This window comes from Protopterus annectens, chromosome 7.part0, assembly GCF_019279795.1.
Source record: "Protopterus annectens isolate FY-2018-M chromosome 7.part0, PAN1.0, whole genome shotgun sequence".
Lineage (NCBI taxonomy): Eukaryota > Metazoa > Chordata > Ceratodontiformes > Protopteridae > Protopterus > Protopterus annectens.
In genome coordinates this window covers 21468241-21488441 of record NC_056739.1, presented here as the reverse complement: position 1 = coordinate 21488441, position 20201 = coordinate 21468241, and the positions used below count along the sequence as shown (strand labels likewise).

The 20201-nt window shown below is 43.6% G+C and overlaps 1 protein-coding gene across 1 annotated transcript in view; it reads right to left on the bottom strand.

Moving 5' to 3' along the window:
- Positions 1 to 4309: 4309 nt before the first annotated feature.
- LOC122805774 (E3 ubiquitin-protein ligase TRIM33-like) overlaps positions 4310 to 20201 on the bottom strand; it is a 206849-nt gene continuing 190957 nt past the window's right edge. The window contains exons 4-5 of the mRNA XM_044076041.1: positions 7736 to 7783; positions 4310 to 7651 (exon numbers count right to left, since the gene is read on the bottom strand). Of these exons, the coding sequence (XP_043931976.1) occupies positions 7424 to 7651; positions 7736 to 7783 (276 nt within the window). The 3' untranslated portion in view covers positions 4310 to 7423. The remainder of the gene's footprint in view (positions 7652 to 7735; positions 7784 to 20201) is intronic.

Here is a 20201-nt window from a genome sequence, read left to right as displayed (position 1 = left end):
TAGGAGGATGGACGGGCACGGAAGGATCTGCAAGTTCCTTTTTGGTGGCCGCAGCCACCACCATGGCATCAGCGGGACACCCTTGGTAAGGAATTGTTTGTCACTCGGGCAGTGATGAATTTTGAAGGCCTCCTAGGGACTGGCTCTACAGAGGCAGGAGCTGCCCACGCCTTACGTGCAATAACCTGCATAAGGGGGTCGAAAGGCGGAGACACCCAGGAGGTGGAGGGCCGAGATCCAAACGCCTCTAGGTATACTGACTCATCCTCAGAGGGATTGTTGGTGGGCCAGTTTCCCTCTGTTTCAGAAGTTCTAGGATGTCTGAGAAGGAGACATCCTCAGAGGGGATCTAGGGATCCCTCTGACTCATCAAAGTCAGTATCCAAGTGACAGACTCGGGGAGTCTACATGCTTCCTCTTACAAGTCCTCTTCCTAGGAGGATCTCCAAACATCAGGAGAATCCTCGGAAGAGGGGGAAATTCCCAATGGGGAAACCTGAGGCGGAGGATCTCTGGGTCCTGTAGCAAGAGAAGTGGCAGAGATGTCAACAGGTACTATAGAGGGAGGAGCTACGGGAACAGACTGCTGACTGATACCAGTGGCCAGTACACTCTTCATTACCTCGAATGCTCCCCTCCCAGGCAGGTCCGAGAGAACCCGCCCCGAAGAGCTAGGAACTCCCGGGACCACCGAAAGGGAAGTCTGCGAGGCAGATGTCGGAGCCGAGCTCACCAAGGCCGAGGCTCCAAGGGGAAGAGCGGGCTCGGACAAGGGTCCGATGCCACTCACCCCCTCGGAGGAGACCATGGAAGCCCGACCACCGAATCCCTCTAAGGAAGAGGAGATAAGAGTAGAGGCTGAAGGAACAGAAGGGGTATCCGTCCTCCAGCCGTAGCAGTAACCATGCCCGAAGACTCCAACTCCAAACTCTGGGGTAGAGTTGAAGGAGGAACTGTAACGGGGTGTGGACTAACAGTCGTCTGCTGAGACGGACTGTGTAACATTTGGGCCAGTACCTGTGACTTGAGTAATCTACTGACCACTCTCTCTAGGTCATGATCTGACAACCTGGATGACCTTGAAGATCGGCTCCGATGGCTCCGTTCCGATAGAAGAGGCGGCCGAGCCGAAGTACCGGCCCCAAGGAAGGAGCCCTCGCCCTCTTCCTGGAATGAGCCATCGGACCCGATACTACAGATCCTGTCGGCGCCGACTTCTCGGAGCCGACAGAATGTCTCGATGAATCGGCTCCAGCCGGAGCCGACACAGCCACCAAAGTAACGGTGTCGGAGCCGATCGGAGCCGACACCGATGCCTGTGCCACATGGGTGTCGGAGCCGATCGGAGCCGACATCGGCGGTCAATAGGTTCGGCACCGATAGCCATCGGTGCCGAAAGTGCTTCAGAAGCCAGAATCGGCTCCAGCCGGAGCCGATCTTGACTCCGTACGAGTCGGAGCCGAGGCCGCAGGCTTAGGAACAGAAGCCTGGGCCTTGGAAACTCTTGCTGGTTTTGATGGAGCCGACTTAGCCGGAGAGCCCTCCGGCTTAAGAAGGCCCCTAAGAACCAGTTTGTTATGTCTCTCCTGCAGGACTCTCTGGCTGAAGGAGTGACAAATAGCACAGGAGTCCTGCAGGTGAAGAGGGCCCAGACAATACAGGCAAGAAGTGTGACCATCTGTCAGAGACATCTTCTGACAGCATGAGTCACACTTCTTAAAACCTGAGACCCTCTCCTTTGACATGGTGCCGAAAAACACACACACACACACACCAGTCAAATTTAACTTAAATAAATACCAAAAGGTATTCTACAAAACCAATACACACACCCTAACAGGGGGGGGATGGGAAGGGTTTTTTTAAGATACACTAACAAAAAATTAAAGGAGACAGGGATTTCTGTCAGAAAGGGAATAAAATAAGTTTAAAACTATCAAAACAAGGTTTTTTTAGTAAAAAGGGGCTTAAAACTCACAAAAGTGAAAAACTTACCAGGAGCTGGTAAAAAGAAGACCTCCCAAGCGAAGCGGCAAACGAGATCTGGGTACTTACTGCCTTGCATCATGGGATATGGGGCTGCCTCGAGCTGGTAAAAGGAGTTCTCGAGCTAAAGCAAGTGCCGAGTCGGAGCCGAGGATCGGCTCCGAACCCATCAAGCAAGAATGAAGGCGAGATTGACAACTTAACATCTATAGTTAACTATAACTAAACTAGCTAACAGTGATAATAAAATAATTTTTGTTTTTTTAAAAGGTAAAGAGATAGAAAGAAAAGGTTATCCTCTAACTTAAACGGAAACCTTTCAGAGGTAAAGGTTGAAAGAGAAAGGGGGGAGGAGAAACTCTCTAATTAAAAGGAGTTTCTGAGGGGAAGAGACAAGGATTCAGAAAGAAATCAACTACAATACATCAGTTTTATCTAAACAAAAAATTCTACACTAAAACTAACAGTTTTATGACAAAAAAAAAACGATAACTATAACATTTTAAATTACCTGAGCCAGTAGAACAACCTCACAGCAGAAGCGGCAAACTAGATCTGGGTATCTAGCGCCAGGCATCATGGGATACATGTTGGCCTCGAGCCAGTAAGTAGCTCTCGAGCTTTTGAAGATGGCCGAGTCGGAGCCGAGGAATGGCTCCAAACCCAACCAGCAAGAATGAAGGCGAGATAGACAACTTAACATCTACTATTACTTGTTACCCATAAACATCTGAAACACCCTTTGAACTGTGGAGAATGCAAGCATCAGAACTGAAATCTAACTTTACATGGGAACTTAAGGTACTTTTTGAGAAAGTGTCTCACTGTAATTTGAAAATATGAATCTTTCACTTTACAGTGAGACTATAAGAGAATTATCATATGAAAGGAAGTTGAGTTTTCTCAATCACTATCCTGAAGTGTTTTTATATTTAAACTTATTCAGCTTGAATACGTCTCAAACTAGCCTCGTGGTGCTATCCTGTTTGAAACCAGAAAGTCTAAAATGAAAGCAGTATCCAATTTAACTGGACGGAACCTTCCAAATGCTTTTCTTTGCCAGAAGTGATTTAACAAATGAAGGCCTAGATGTACTCAAAATGTGGTTTCTGAACAAATACAGTCACATAACATATTTGAAACTATATTTAGCACCCATCTGTGCATAGTTATCGGTCATCAGGTAGAAAGAAAATTCTGAAACTTACTTTCTAAAGGCATTGTGGAAGGAGTAAAAGGGGAGTTAACAGGTATTCTGAAGACCAATGGTGCTTCCTGATGCACTTGTGTTGCAGATGGACTGCTTTTCTTCACAATCAAAAGGTGGCTCCAGTAACGCAGTCGATAAATTAGATGGCAAAAGAAAAGGTACAGCTTAAGAAAACTGTATTAGAATTATAATCTACAGGCAATCCTTGATCAGACATGTCAGAGAGGATACCAACCTTGTTACTGATAACCAGCAGAAAATTGATATGTTACAAAACATCACCATATACTTATTTTTTTGTGAGTAATGCAAATTGCAATACTCAAATGAAAATGTCTACCCCAACTTATAAATGTAAACTTACCTTGATTCCTCTTTACTACACTTCATCCTTTTTATCAGACACAGACTCAAACATCAGAGAGAGGGAAAGAATTTAAAATAAACTACTTTGTGCAGTACGCACACAATGACAAGAAAATGCTTTAATAACGACTTGCTTTAATAGCTCTCAAGTCAAATAAGTCAGTGAACACGAGGTACTACAAACTACTCTAGGTATTAAAGTGGAAAATAAAAGCAATGTGGTGAGAAATGAAAAAAGCCCCAAGCAATGCTGACTCCATATGGGAGCCTCACACACCTAACGATATTCAAAGGAAAAAATGCTGTCAAGAGATGAGCACTGGTCTTCAAGGAGTGAAGCACATCTGGTGAAACTTCTGGCTAAAACTGAAGACTTCTAAAGTGGGCAAAATCCTGATATTTTCATTTACCATTATCATGATCCCTATCTCAAAGATTGTTCGGTTCTTCTCAAATACAATGAAACTGTTCTGAGTGACATGCTACATTACCCAACACCTACAGCTGTTTGAAAATATATTTCTTCACTTGCTATTTGCAGCTTTAATGGAAGGCAAACACCTGTACAAAAGAAGCAGCTCTCTTATGAGACTGCACCTTAAACACCAAAAAGTCATTTATTTGCATCTTAAAATTATCATTACATTTCTCACAGAACTTAAGGGATTATCACTTAAGGTTTACAATGTACCAGTTCGCAACTTTAAAGAGACCTCTTCATTTTTTACCTCAATAACTGGCATATGGTGAACTTTAGTAACAACTGTAGACTGTTTTATTAATATTCTCTGGAGTTAGAGAAGTGGGGGCAATTTTTGGCATCTTAGCAGACAAATTACAAAAGACAATACACAGCATTAAGCATATATCTGGTATGGCACTATAAGTATTCATTGGTTTTAAAATCATCATCAACCAGCAATAAGGGAGTTATTTAAAATCTGCATTATGCTGTTTATTTAGGGTTCATACATGAACCAAAATGATTATGTTGTTTATTTTGCTTCTTTTAAGTCTGAACAACTTAAATTTCCACAGATGACACATGACGCTTGTGCAAATCCATACTTTACCCTTCCTTCTAAGGCAGGCTGGACAACTTTGGTAAACTTATTATGAACTCAGGAACCAGATGTTGTATAGTGTAATAAGAACAGTTACTGCACAATTATGGTAACTAGCATATTACCATATCGTCATTAACAAATCTGAAAATGATAAAGCCAGTCCTTAAAGTATGCTACATAAATAACTTAAGATAGAAAATAATTTACAAGCTACCACAGTTAATAGGCAAACCTAAAAACATTCCTGAAGATGACAGCCATCTATTTTCATCCCAAAAGTGCAAAATACAATTTTTGAAAGGAAAAAAAAATGGTAAAATGACAAGTCAGCCCTTTTAAATATTTTTTTTACTATAACTGTGGGAATCTATTTACAACTGAAATTCTACCTTGGTGGAATTTCTCGGTAACTTGCATGAACGTCAATTATTTAACATGGGCACCTCTAATCAAACATTTTCAAATTTCTCTAATATCGGACAGACTTAAAAATATATTATTAAAGCTTGAATGCTTCTGTGAACAAGACAGCCTTATCTGAAAAACATCCACCACATTAAATCTTACTTAGAGAAGACAGTATCAATTTACAAAGAAAATGGTCAGTTTAATAAGAAAGTTGATGATTAAGTGTAATGAAGTGAAGGGAAGAATGTCAGTGTAATACATAAAATGAAAAAAAAAATACAAAACTGTCATGTAGCATACAGTGTCTGCATGGCATAAAACACCATGCAGCCCTTCCTATTCAAGAAGTAAAAGCTTCTAGAAAAGTGACAACCTACAACACTGTCAATGAAGCATGGCTACTTATCAGATTTTCAAATATTGTTCTGACTTTTTAACAAATGTTTTAAAGGTCATCATTAGCAAGCAAAGGTAATTGGGAAGTAGTGGTCACAACCTGGAGTTAATATGCAGAACTTGTAAATTTACTATTAATAAATTCAAAGTCTATACTACAGTGAACTAGCTAACTCTCAAATCAACATTTAATGGAAAGGGAAATCATATAATCCCAAAGGTATGATCAGAGATAAATTACTGCAACGAATGACAAACTTTACAGGTCACACACACTTATTAAAAGCTCTGTTCTGCAGTCTTGTCATCCTGTAGTCCTCTTATCATAAAGTGCAGTCCCAGAAAACAGTTTAACTTCAAATGAACAACAGGATCAACAAAATTCTACACACTGCTTGCAAAAGCTACATTAAACCTTGGCTCTGAATTCAGCTGCCTTGGATACGAGCCTGAGGATTTCAGAGACAGCACAAAAATGAGATGTAAGCTTGACCCAGCATACAGCACAGCACAATGAATGCAAAATAATCCCGACATACAAAATTCTAAACTGAGACCAACATTTGAAGTAGGGCAAGTGGGATGACAGTGCTGATTACTACCACCAATTCAATAAATTTAAAGTCTCTTCAAACAATTTAGAAATGGAGTGCAAATGCAATATGTGTGGTTAAAAATACAAAGAATTAAATAAAGCATGTTATTGTTCACGGCAGCAGAAGTTGCTATTAACACCATGAAACTGTAGGAGCAAAATTTTTAAGACATTTCTCTCACCATTTTAACATGGACTTTGTACCACTTTGTCAACATCGGAAACCACTATCACTCTGACATTTAAATAAGGTAATCATCCATACAGAAAAAAAAAAAAACAAAACAATAAAACTCATTAAAAGACACGAATACCCCTGAAAAGGATTCAGTCATACAAGTTAATATCTAGAGCAAAAACTTCATTCTACAGTTTATAAGTCTATACAAGAAAATAAAATTATTGCATACTATGGTACCAGCAAAGACATCTACTGGCTAACATAATGGTGTCGTACAAAATAAAGTACAAGTCTGCTATATTACATAGAGTGGAATGCATTATCTGCACACACCTGTCTGTGACCAGTTGTAGTAGACTAAATGGAAGACTGAGTTAACTGATCAATGTTCAGAGTCTTCGGGCAGTTCTTGTGGCTAGAATTTTCAGACGCTAACCCTCTGCACAAAGTAGAATACTTTCAAGGGCCTCTATCAGTCATTGTTACCTAAAGATCATAATTTAAAAAAGCCATACTCCCTTTGTGTTTATATATATATATATTTCATGTCAATAAGTTACAAAGTTTAGCAATGACTGACAAAAAAGTTCATTTTTTTCCTTTGGGACAGCTATTAAACAATAAAAGAATTTCAACGTTATAGTATATAGTAACGAAAATTTAATAGCAACCAAAACTCTGAACAAACCGAAAAGATGAGAAACAAGTGAAATTCATGCTCAATTCAAAATGGTCTTCTTCTGACTGTGATGTCTATTCCAAACCTGAATGTAGTCCAGTGTCAGTAGATGGCAGAGATGCAGTAACTGGTCCAGTTTTGTGGTACGAAATAAAGCCAAAGTTAACAGGTTCACTTTTGTTGCCTGTACAACATGCAGCACCTAAGCCAATCCAAACTGTACCTTTCCTATCACAATGTTCACACAGCACTAAATGGGACAAAAAAGGATTTAGCTTATAGGTCCTCTTCAGTAGGAAAAACGCAGTTCACAGGATTTTAAAAAGAAAGAAAAAATGTAATTTACAATAGAAGGGCAAAACGTTCTTTAGCGACAGAACAATCTTTTCTTTTTCTGTACAAAGCACTGAAAGTTTAATACTGTCTAAAGGCGACCAAGCTTCTTCAAAAGAAGATGACCACTGTAGGCATTATGTTCCAGGAACACATAAATAAATGTTTCTTATTTAAATTTGTACAGATCCATATAATCAGGTTATTTTATGTGCACTGGCTTTTCCTCAGATTTTAGACGTTTTCTGCGTGGCTGTACAAAATCCTCATCAGAATCTTCTGTAACTTCGCCATCTTCCTCCTCTTCCTCCTCTTCTTCTGGTTCAGACTGAGGTAAAGGTGGGAAGGTTCTGTTTAGGTAGATTTCGCAAAGTTTGTCTTCAAAATACATGGCTACTGCTTTGCCTGCTTGTGCAACTTCAGATCCAGCCTGAGAGAGAGAAGCAGAACACAATGATTCACTGTTAGTAATGTACGACCCTTCACAGATTTATCATGGCCCAAACATGCTTACCTCATATGTGTCTTGTTTTTCTGCATAAAGCTGAATAAGTTTCATCATCTAAAAGGATATCAGAATCAAATTACATATAGATAGTATCACTGGAGAAGTACAGCTGTGGGACTTGAGGACCAACATTACCCACTTAAAAAAAGTTGCTGTTATAGACTGTATTACAAACTGTACTGCATTCAAACATTATCTAAAGCAGTATCAAAACCAGCAAGGGTATATACACTAAGCTTAAACTGGTTCTCAGTCATCACGACTGAAAATATTTTCAGCTACAACACTTACCACCTCAAGCTACCTATCAGTGCCACAAAACATAATTCTCTAAAAGACACTGTTGCAGCAGGCTCTATATGCAAGACCTAAAAGTGGTACAGACTAATGAAAAGAGAAATAAAATGACTTTATGGATACATAAACGGTAGCATTTGTGTCTCCGAGCACATAAACACACCAAACAGCATAAAATAAACTCTATGCACACAACCTTAAAACATTTAAATCTTCTAAATGAGGTTAGTGAACATCAAAAGTATACAGAGTCTAATGTTCTGTACTTAAAATACAGTGTTTCATTATAATTTTTACACACTTAAATGATCCTTTTTCTGAATACATGCCAAATGTAATAAACATGACAAAAAATATTTGTGCAAAATCTCACCATAACCACAGAAGTCCTTCTCTTCCATGTTGCAGTATTCTTAGTGTGGGATTCCCCGCCTCAGATGATCCGAACGTCGGCTCCTACACAAAAACTTAAGCCTGGCTGCTGTAGGTGCGTGGGACGTCACACATAGGGCCATAAACCAGGGAACTTAAATGTGACGTCTGCACACACAGACCTCAGAACTTAAATACTCAGACAGACAGTCCCACAGAGAATAAGTGATGTCAAACAGAGGTGTAAAGTGTCTTATGCTGGCTAGTCTGACCCTAGTCTAGGATAGTGGCTCAGAGTGCCCTTTAGAAAGGTCAACAGTAAAAAATGGGGACAGGTGGGTGGGGAAGGAATACTGCAACATGGAAGAGAAAGGGGTTCCTATTGCGTTATCGAATTGCTGAAACTTTGAACCTGAAAACATCGAACACAAGCGTTCGAAGTTTCAGAAATTAGAATTAATAAAAAAACACAGCTCAATAACTGTTGTACGCAGGGGGGCAAGCCCCCCTGCACCCCCCGCTCTTAATACACCAACTCTGAGATTGCACTACAGTGTGGAAAGGGAACCCTTTCCGCACTGTAGTGCGATCTCGGAGTTGGTATATTTAAAGAGCGGGGGTGCAGGGGGCTTGCCCCCCTTCTTATGACAGTTACTTTCTGTCTGTTTTTTTTTGTTTGTTTGAAATTATAAAACTGCAAACATACAAGTTCGATCTTGTGGTGTTTGAAGTTTTATAGTTTCGATCATGTAATAGGAACCCAGAGAAGGACATCTATGGTTACGGTAAGCTTTTACACAACTATTTTATGTCCTTCTATTCCTATGTTCAGTATTCTTAGTGTGGGAGAATACCACAGCTTAATTAGAGGGAAGGGTGGAGGTAGATGTAGCTGATTCCACAAAACCCTGCAGGATTGTTCTAACAAACCCTGCCTGGGCTCTGGATACTTGGTCCAATTTGTAGTGTCTGGTGAAGTTGTGAATGGTGGACCAGGTGGCTGCTTCCAGGATGGAGGCCTGTCCAGGCCTTTGAGGAAGGCTTTGGAGATTGATACATCCCTGGCAGAATGAACTTTTACTCCCTGGGGTAAGTGCTTGCCATGGTGGGAGTAGCGGAAGCAAATAGTTTTCCTAATCCAACAGGAAACGCTTTGGAGACTGCCTTGCCCCCCAGGGCCCCAGGGTGGAAGGATACAGAGTTGGTTAGATTTTTTGATGGACTTAGTATTCTCTAGATAAAACCTTAGGTGTCTGTGCACATCCAGGGAATGCAGTATCCTCTCAATGTCAATGGTTGGAGAGGGGAAGAAGGTGGGCAAGTGAATGGATGGTTTAGGGACAGTTCGTTGACCACTTTAGGCATGAAGGAAGGGTTAGCACGTAGGGTTACCCCATCCTTGTGGAAGGTAGTGTAGGGAGTGCAGGCCATTAGAGCTTGTAACTTTGACACCCTTCTAACTGAGGTAAGGGCCACCACCAGTAGTCTTCCATGTAAATATTTGGAGTGTAGCAGCATTGGATAGTTCGAATGGGGCTAGTGTTAGTTTTTCCATGATGAAGTTTAGGTCTGGGGGGAGAGATGGGTTTTCCTGGTGGTCTGATGTGCAAGACCCCTTTTCAGGAATAATTTGACATCTAGCATGGCCAGTAAAGGGAGGGTCAAGTAGTAGAGAGGTTGAGACTGCTGACAGGTGGACTTTCACTAAAGAGTACGAAAGACCAGCCTTAATTTAGTTCACACACACAGGTAAGGACTGGGGGGGGGGGTTTGGCTGGCAGGGATCCCTGTCCTTATGGAGACACCAGTTGGAGAATCCTTCCCATTTCGATAAGTAGGATCTCCTAGTATTTTGTTTCCTGACCTCCCTCAGGACTAAAAGCACATCCTCGGAGTAGTGGTGTCTGAACGAGATTAAATGTTTATCACCCACATCTGTTGGTGAGGGTGAATAACAGTTCCCTTTTGCTGTGTGAGTAGGTCCACCTTGTGGGGTAACTTGTGGTGACTGCCCTTGGCTAATGAGAGTAGTAGGGGGAACCAGTGCTGCCTTGGCCAATAGCGTGTCACCAGCAAGAGTTTTTATTTGTCCCTCCTGATTTTCAGGAGGCCTTTTTGAATGAGGGGGAAGGGTGGAAATAAATACAGACACCGCCCCTTCCATGGAATGCTGAAGGCATCTACCCTCCAGGTAAGTGGAGAGTGGCCCTTGATGCAGAATTTTTCCAATTGTCTGTTCAGGGGGGAGGCAAACAAATCTACCCGAGGTGTGCCCCACCAGTGGACAATGTCTAGAAAGGTGCCCTTGTTCAGCATCCACTCGTACTGTAGAGAGGATGTTCTGCTGAGAATATCTCTTTGTTTGTTGTCCTGGGAAGGGATGTATGTTGCCTGCAGGGATAAGCTGTTCCTGAAGGCAAGGTCACAGATTTGCAATGTTATCCGGCAGAGGAGGTAGGCCTTGCTACTTCCCTGTTTGTTGAGACACCACATGACTGTGGTGTTGTCTGTGAAGACTTGAAGGGGGCCCAGATGCAGGATAGGGAGGAAGGTTTTCAGGGCCAGAAGAACTGCAGTCATTTCCTTCACACTGATATGCTTCTTTTGGAGGGTAGGGTGCCAGGTCTCTTGTACCATGACGCCTTTCATGGTAGCCCTCCACCCTAGGTCTGAAGCATCAGTATGCATTTGCTGGGTTGGGGAGGGTGGTTGTAGTGGAAGGTCCAGGTTCAGAAGTATTTGTTGGCTCCACCACTTTAGTTCTGGTAATCTGGTGCTCCAGGGGATGTTGGTGTTGTGACCACACATTTTTCAAAGTACCACTGCAGTTTTTGTATGTGCATTCTGGCTAGAGGCAGCAAAGGGATGGTGGCTGCCATTAGTCCTAGGATCTGCAAGAATCGCCTTGCAGATATCTGTTGAACCTGTAAAAGGCTTTGGAAGTGAGTGGAGAGAGAAAGAACTTTGTCCTGAGGGAGGAAAGCCGGCATCAGGTCTGTTCTTATCCTGCATCCCAGAAAGATTTTGTCCTGCTGGGGGGTTAAGGATGATTTTTAGAGGTTGAGGGGGTGAATCCCAAGCACTGAAGCAGGGAAGTGGTGAACCTCAGATGGGTTTGAAGGGTGTTCTCTGTTTCTGCTAGAATGAGGATGCTGTTTAGGTAAGGATAGAGTTGAACACCTTTGGTCTACAGAAGGCTGTAGTTGGGACTAGGCATTTTGTAAATACCCTGGGTGCAGCAGATAAACCAAAGGGCAAGGCTGTAAATTGAAAGTGAGAGCAGGGCCCAGTGAAATGCAAGAATTTTCTCTGGGAGGGTTTATGGGGATATGGAGATAGGCTTCTTTTAGATCTAGTGTGGCCATATAGGCCTGGGATGGCAGCAATGGGAGTAGAGTTTGAAGGGATAGCATTCTGAATGATAGAACTTTTAGGAATAGGTTTAGAAAGGACAGATTTAGTACTGGTCTCCAAGGCCCATCTTTTTTGGGGACCTGAAAAAGTCTTGATTAGAAGCCTTTTCCTTCCTGTCCTCGAGGGACAGGTTCTATAGTTCCTAAGAGCAGAAGGTCTTGCAGTATGTGAGGAATGAGATGTAGTTGATTTTTGGAGGGAAAAGGAATGCCCCTTGGAAAGGGCTTTTCCTTTCAGGAAAGGAAATATCCATTTTGTATTATAGCCAGCACCCAGCTGTCTGATGTGATGGATTTCCAAATGGGGAGGCAGTGGGAGAGGGGGGCTGACAAGGGGAGGTGGGCAAGGCAGTCACATATTGTTGCGTCCACTTCTATCTTGAAAAAGCTGCCTTTGACTGGGTTGTTAGACCACTGGTCCAGAGGAGGTTTGCCTCCTGGTTCCTCTCCTATGCCTGGAAGAAGAAGACGTAGCCTAAGAGGGGGGGCCTCCTGACAAAGGTCGTCTTGGCAGGATAATTTCTGTAGTATTTAGAGATGGGGACTCAAGCAAGTGCTTGATGTCTTGAAGCTCTCTACTTTTTTCCTGCAGGTTTTTGAAAAGGTGTGCAGACTATTTACCAAACAGGAGGTTGTGCTCTAAAGGGGTGCCTAGGATTTTAGACTTGAAATCCTCTGGTAGTGGTTGGAGGCGTAGCCAAGAATATCTGCGGAGTACTGAGGCAGAAGCTGCAGACCGTGCAGAGGCCTCTACTGCATCATAACTGCATCTAATAGAATGCCTGGCTACCTGAGAAGCCAGGGACAGTTTAGATGCTATCTCAGTTTTGGTCGGGCAGTCATTGGTGGATGACAGGAGAGGAGAGGCTTGTGATACTAGGTCCAAGGCATATTTTATCATATGGGTTTGACAGTTGATAGCTCTGAAAGCAAGGGTGGAGGAGGTATAAACCACCTTTCCTATCCTGTCCATGTTTTTGCTATCCTTATCAGTTGGCAGAAGAGATGAAGGAATCCATCTAGATTGCTTGTCAGAGGATACAGCAATTACAGCAGGGTCTGCCAGGGGTGGTTTTACTAGGAATTTTTGATCTAGAACTTTATAGAACCTGTCAGGTCTCTTAGCAGCCTATGGTTGAGAGTCTGCATTGTTTCATGCTGAAGTGAAAGCATCAAGGTAGGCAGGAATGACTGGTGGGATGGCTGAAGGCAAGGGATATTCCACTTGGAGTAATTCAAAGTATCTCCTTTGTGTGTCAGTCATTTGGGAAGTGTCCCATCAATCTTTCATCTTTGTCAAGGTCTCCCCAAAGGTAATATCTTCTGGTGGACAGTCCCCTTCTATGTATTCCTCATCTGTGGAATAATATTTAAGTGGGTAGACAATCTGAGAGGAATAAGAGATTGATTTGTCAGAGGATGAATAGTAGGTTTCCTGTTCTTCCCCTTCCTGGGCAGCAGGCAAAGGGAGAGAAGTGGCAGAGGCAGGCCTAGAACTGAGAAGTGTAATGGTGGAGGGGGAAGAGGGTGTGGGCCTAAGGGCCATGAAGGCCTGGATCAAGGAGCTGATGAAAGATCGCCAGTCTGGGACTCCTTCAGAAGGTGGAGTCTGGTGCTTTGTTTTGTTTCTTTTTTAAAGGCATAGTTCTCGGACAGGGCCTAGGTTCAGGAGCCTGGAAAACGGTAGGGGCTTCAGGCAGTGGCATCCCAGTCGGTCGTCAGATTATATCCGATTCCCTTCGACATTGGTAGAGACTGATGTTGGAAATATCTCCATGGACAGGCTGGCCTTTACTTCTGAAGTGGCTTCCTCGAGGGGAGCCGTCAAAATAGACTGTTCTATCGGAAATTCCTCAACTCCTAAATCGGTAGCTGGCAGGAAGCTTGATGGCAGAGAGGCAAAGGAAACAGGCCTGGAAAACTTGGCCTTTTTCCATGATGGATCTGTTGGAGCAGCCAATTCGGAATCCATCCTGAGCTCTAGTTTTTTTGAGTCTCTGGTTTTCTAAGTACAGGTTAAGGGCAGCCAGAGAGCTACGAAGGGTCTTGGATACAAAAGATTAACAAATAGAGCAAGCGTTGTGGTCATGCTCTTGGCCTAGGCACAAAACACAGCAGTTGTGCATATCCTTATGCGGTATCTGGCACTCGCATCAGCATTTACCCTTCTTAGCTGATATCAGCTAACGGTAATTACAGCAAACCAAGCTCAAGCAAAATAAAGGCAAATTCCCCAATGGGGTACTTCGCTTTAGACGTCTTCAAATAAAAGATCGAAGCGATGGATGTGACGGTCGACTGCAGCTGAAAGGTCTGAGGTCTGTGTGAGCAGACGTCACATTTAAGGTCCCTGATTTATGGCCCTACGTGTGACATCCCACGCACCTACAGCAGCCAGGCTTAAGCTTTTGTATAGGAGCCGACATTCGGGTCACCTGAGGTGGGGAATCCCACACTAAGAATACTGCAACACAGGAAAAGAAGGACATTAAACAGTTATAGCCTTCCCTGGCAGCCTTCATACTTTAACGCACTTAATAGAACTGTGTACATTTTAGTCTTACTTAAAGATATCTAGTGCACTTTTTCTTAGGGGTAAAAGTTAATGTTTTCTGAAAGCATACAGACTGTTTTTCATATTTGTGAGAGAAGGAGAGATAAGAAAAGTAGAGAGAGTAATCAGTGTAAATGGGAGCACAAGCTGTACCATGCACTTTAGCATGGGTGACCTTAAAATTTAGGGTGGATAACATCTGTAGGTGCAGCCATCAATTTGGGGAAATTGTTCCCACATGGAGGGTTAAACTTCATGTTTTGAAGATGTATGTAGTTGTTTGTGTTTGTTCCAAGTTAACAAGGGATGGAAGTGTTTTGTATTTATTTTTTTGTTTGGGGGGTTTCATTAAGAAAAAGTCTTGAAAATAGATTCAAATGGAGATGAGAAGAAACAACTGTACAAAAGACCAGCCTGACAAACATTAGTATATGCATATAACACAAAAGCTGGAAAAGCACATTAAAAAACTGTCATGTATAACAGGTGGAAACAATAGCTTTTTATCATGATGGATAAGCTGTCCATATTACTCTAGAAGGTGAAAGGCCTTATAAGTATAGATGAAAAGGAAATAATATTGAATTATACTAAGAAATGCAGAATGCAAACAGCAATACTGCAAGGAAAGCATTTGGAAAGAAAAGAATAGTTGTGTAAGAACTTACCATAACCTTAAATGTCCTTCTTTTCCATGTTGCAGTATTAATTACAGTAGGGAGGTTGCTGCCTGCAGCACTGCCATTCGGCCAGTATACCAAAGTCTTTGCTCCTGGAGGGCAAGTGTGATTTCTCTTGTCAGGGCCATAAACCAACGTAGGGTATAAAAGTGACGTCTGCACGTACCCTCTTCAGAATGAACTGCCGCATACAGTAGTCCTCCTGTAGGTTGAGAAGGTCATAACAGGGGACCCTTTAGACTTGTATGTAGACTAGACCCTAGGGTACTAGGTAGGCTGTGTTTAGTGGGAAGAAGGGGAGAGGAAATGACCATGTCCCCACAGGTAGGCCAGGGTACGTTAATTAGGTAAAGTAGAGGAGCAGGTGGAGGGGGGACTGAATATAGCAACATGAGAATAAAAGGAGATCTAAGGTTATGGTAAGTTTTTACACAACTATTCTGACCTTTTATTCTCATGTTGCAGTATTCATTACAGTAGGGAGAGTACCAGAGCTTTAGGTATGAGCCTGGGTGGAGGACTGGGGTCCCTAGTCGATGAGGCCCTGAAGAACTCACATGGCAAACCCCGCTCTGGAGGCTAAGTACAGTTTGCAATGTTTAGTAAAGGTGTGAACTGAAGTCCAAGTGGCAGCTTCTAAAATGGAAGCATAGTCAATCCCTTTGAAAAAGGCAGCTGAGAAGGCAGCTCTGGGAGAGAGAGGTTTGACATGACCGTGTAAGGATTTTCCATGACAGGAATAGCACATGCCAATGGATTTAGAGATCCATGAAAATGGTCTGTTTGGAGAGTGCCTTCCCTAGAGCTCTCGGATGGAGATGAAAAATTGGTCAGACTGTCCGATAGGTCTGGTTTTGCTTAAGTAGTGCCTCAGTTGCCTGTGGACATCTAAAGAATGGAGGGTCCCCGCTGAGGAATTTTGTGGATGAGGGTAGAAAACCGGTAGGTTAATGGTCTGGTTTAATGAGAGTTCATTAACCACCTTGGGCATGAAGGAGGGATTACCCTTGACAGCAACTCTGTCCTTGTGAAAAATAAGGAAAGGTAGCCATAAGGGCTTGTATCTCTGATACCCTCCTGGTGGAGGTGAGGGCCACTAGCAGAACTGTTTTCAGGGTGCATAGTTTTAGGGATACTGAATGTGCTGGCTCAAAGGGTAGCAATGTAAGTTTTTCTAGTACAAAATTCAGGTCCCAAGGGGGATGTATAGGCTTTCTGGGGGGAATGATATGAAGTACTCCTTTCAGGAAAAGCTAGACTTCCACTCTGGAAGCCAGAGGAGGTGATATGGGCAGACAGGCAGAGATGACAGATAAATGGACTTTGAAGAGTAAGTTAGTCCTAGAGAAGTAGCTCACAAAAATATAGGAAAGGACCATAGGTATAGAAGTAGTCAGAGGGTCCTGGTTTGTCCGCGTTGACACCACTTGGAGAATATGTTCCATTTAGATGCATAACTTCTCTTGATACTAGCGTTTCTGGCCTCCTGCAGAACACCGAGTACGTCCTCTAAGTATAGGTGTCTGTAGGGAATTAGAACCCTATCACCCATAAGGTCAGTTTCAGATTGCTCACCTGGGGGTGTAGTAGGGATCCCCTGTCCTGTGTGAGCAGGTGTATTCGGTGGGGTAACCTGTGATGATCACCCTTGGCTAATAGGTGGAGGAGGGGAAAGCAATGCTGTCTTGGCCAAAAGGGGGTCACCAACAGGATTTTGGATTTGTCCTTATGTATTTTCAGGGGGGGGTTTCTGAATCAATGTGAAGGGAGGGAAGGCACAGAGGTACATTCCCTCCCAAGGAAAAGAGAAAGCGTCCACTTTCCAAGCTTGTGGATGTGGGTCCCTTGTGCAGAATCTGGGCATCTGTCTGTTCTGGGGGGAGGCAAACAGATCTGCTTGTGGAATACCTCACCTGTAGATAAGGTTCAGGAATACCTCTCTGTGAAGCATCCATTCGTGACAGGGTACTGAAGTTCTGCTGAGCATGTCTGCCATAATATTCTCTATTGAGGGAATATACACTGCTACCAAGTGAATCTGGACTGATGATGCTAAGTTCCAAATCTGGGTGGCCAGGCTGCACTGAGGGTAAGACTCTGTCCCCCCCTGCTTATTTATGTACCACAGGACCGTCCTACTGTCCGTGATCACTTTCAGGTTTCCTCGCTGAAGAGCTGATTTGAATGTTTGTAGGGCTAGCGGTAGTGCCCTCATTTCCTTGATGTTGATATGGTCCTTATGTCTTATGTTGGACCATTTTCCTTGTACAATGAATTGTTACTGGTTTATTAGTAGCACTGCACCCCAACCCCAAGTCTGATGCGTCTGTGGAGACTTGTAGGGGGGCTGGAACTTGTAGGGGGGTTCCTTGGTTGAGGTGAAGTGCTGATACCCACCACTGGCATTCCATCTTCAGACAGTGAAGTAGGGGAAGGGGCGAGTCCAGGGGCTGGGAGTGTTAGCTCCATAAGTTCTTTAGGATCCACTGAATTTTCTGCATGGGTACTCTTGCCAAAGGTAACATGGGTATAAGGGATGCCATGTGACCTAACATTCTTAGGAATTCCCGAGCTGGCAAGGAGGAGTGGGTGAGGAGATTGAAGTACAGACAGAGGTCTATGATCCTTTGGCTTGGAATGAAGGCTTTCATTCTGTCTGTTCTGATCCTGCATCCCAAGAAAACGAGGTCTTGAGTGGGGTTCATGTGAGACTTTTCGTGGTTTATGGTAAACCCTAACTGAATTAGGGTGGAAATCACCTGTTGTAGGTGGAGTAGAAGGACTTGGTGGTCTTGATGAAGAATAAACAGATTGTCTAGATATGGGTACATTTGTATACCTTGTGTTCTGCAGTGAGCAATGAAAGGCGCTAAGCACTTTGTGAACACTCGAGTAGTGGAGAGTCCAAACGGCAAGACAGAGAACTGAAAATGCCAAGAACCTATTGCAAAGCAGAGGAATTTTCTGTACCCTGGAGGCATAGGAATGTGCAGGTAGGCATCCTTCAAATCCAGGGCTACCATGAAAGCCTGTGTGGGTATGAGTGGTAAGAGCAAGGGTAAGGTAATCATTTTGAAGGTGGGTACCTTGAGAAAGAGGTTTAGGAACGATAAGTCTAGAATTGCCCTCCATGGGCTGTCTTTCCTTGGTACCAGAAACATTCTGGAGTAGAAGCCTTAAGTTTCTTTGTGGGTAGGGTACCTGTTCTATGATGCCCTGAGCTAGTAGCTGTTGAATGATGGGCGGGAAAAGATAAGCTTGGTTTGCAAGTGGCTGAGGAATACCCTGGAAGGGGGGTAACATCCACCAAGTCATGAAATATCCCCTATGAATGATGGACAGGACCCATTGTTCTGATGTAATTATCCACCACGAGGGTAGGGAGGGGGTGAGATGAAGGGATGGGGGGGGGTGTTTGGGTCTGAGGGTGGTAAGTCACAGTAGAGCTGGTCTGGTTTGGTCAGACTGACTCCGAAAGGGGGTGGTGGTGGTAGAGTTGTTTGAAACCTGGGAGTAGAGCTTTTCCTTGCTTCTCTACGTCACTTTGACTAAGCAGCTGGGTGCGAGGACTATCTTCTAACAAAGGAAGGTTTTTGTTGGTAGTTCCTGTGGTATCTGGGTATATAGGATACCAGTAAATGTTTTAGGTTTTTGAAGTTCTTTTCCATTTTCTTGAAGGTATTTGAGAAGCTCTGCTGAGGCTTGGCCAAACAGGGCCTTATTGTCCAGTGGTGCGTCAAGTAATTTTGTTTGAACATCCATAGGGAATGGTTGTAGTCTCACCCAGGAATATCGTTTCAAAACTTAGAGCCTGATGCAGCAGATTTTAATGAGGTTTCCACAGCATCATAACTGCATTTGGAGTGCCTAGTAACATTGTATGCTGTGGAAAGCAGTATGTTAATTTGGGCTTTAAAGGGAGAGTGAGGAGCCTCATAGAGGAGGGTAGAAGCTTCGGTGATGGTGTTCAGGATATACCTAGCCAAATGTGTTTGGTAGTCGACAGCTCTTATAGCCAGAGTAGAGGAGGTACACACTTTCTTCCGTAGTCTGTCCATGAATTTGCTGTCTTTATCAGTCGGGTAGAAAGCAGCAGAAGGCAACTCCCTGGATGTTTTGTCAGCAGAGACTGCAATAACTGCTGGGTCTGCTGGAGGGTTTTTAAAAAGGAACTGGGTGTCCTGAGGGACCTTACAGAAATGGTCCGGATGTTTTGAGGCTGGTGGTTGAGAGTCCGGGGACTGAGAAGCAGCTAAGAAGGCATCCTGGAAAGCAGGTAACAAAGGGGGCGCAGCAGAAGAAGATGGTTGATCCATTTGAAGAAGGTCAAAGTACCTTTTCTTGGTGTCAGATACTTCTGATGCCTGCCACTTGAAATGTTCCCTCATGAGGGAGATTGTATCGCCAAAGGTGAATTCTTCCCCTGGGGACTCGGGAGTAACCTCTTCCTCTGAGGTAATAAAATCCTTGGGGGAGTCTATTTGTGATTAAGTAATAGATTCCTCTGAAGAGGAGTAGTCTTCCTCGGATACCTCTAAAGGGGGCCGAGGAGACGCATAAGGTGGTAAATGTTGTGTCTGCAGGGCCTGGAATGCCGTAAAAAGACACTGTGAAAATACTTCCCATCCAGGAACTAGATGAGGCTCAGGATGCTTTACTTTTTGTTTTCTCTTCAAAGGAGTAGCCGGGTACAGAAAGTATCGGAGCAGACGTCTACTTGGGTGGAAGTGTAGGGAGCAGGGCCCTCCGACTGAATGAGCCGTGGTTCTCCTCCTCCATCAGGATCTGATGGCATATTAGCCTCAGTGGATGTACTTAAGAGTTTTCGCCGCCCCTGCTTTCATGGAGGTTCCTAGGTCTGGCTTGGAAACGGAGGTCTGAGAAGATCCCGGGCTTTCATTAGCCTCAAGAATCTGCTCAGACATCTGAGGCACAGTGTAGGATTCTGGCCTGATTTTCTTGGCTTTCTTCCTCGGTGGCTCACCGGATGGGCCTACTCCACCTTCCATACCAAGTGCAAGATGTGGCCATATGGCTGGAAGTGTTTTTTGGAAAAAGATTTGCTGACAGGGGCAGGACGTATGGTCGTGGACCTCGCCTAAGCAACAAATACACTTTTTGTGCGTGCCCTTGTGAGGAATTTGCCTCCCACAAGC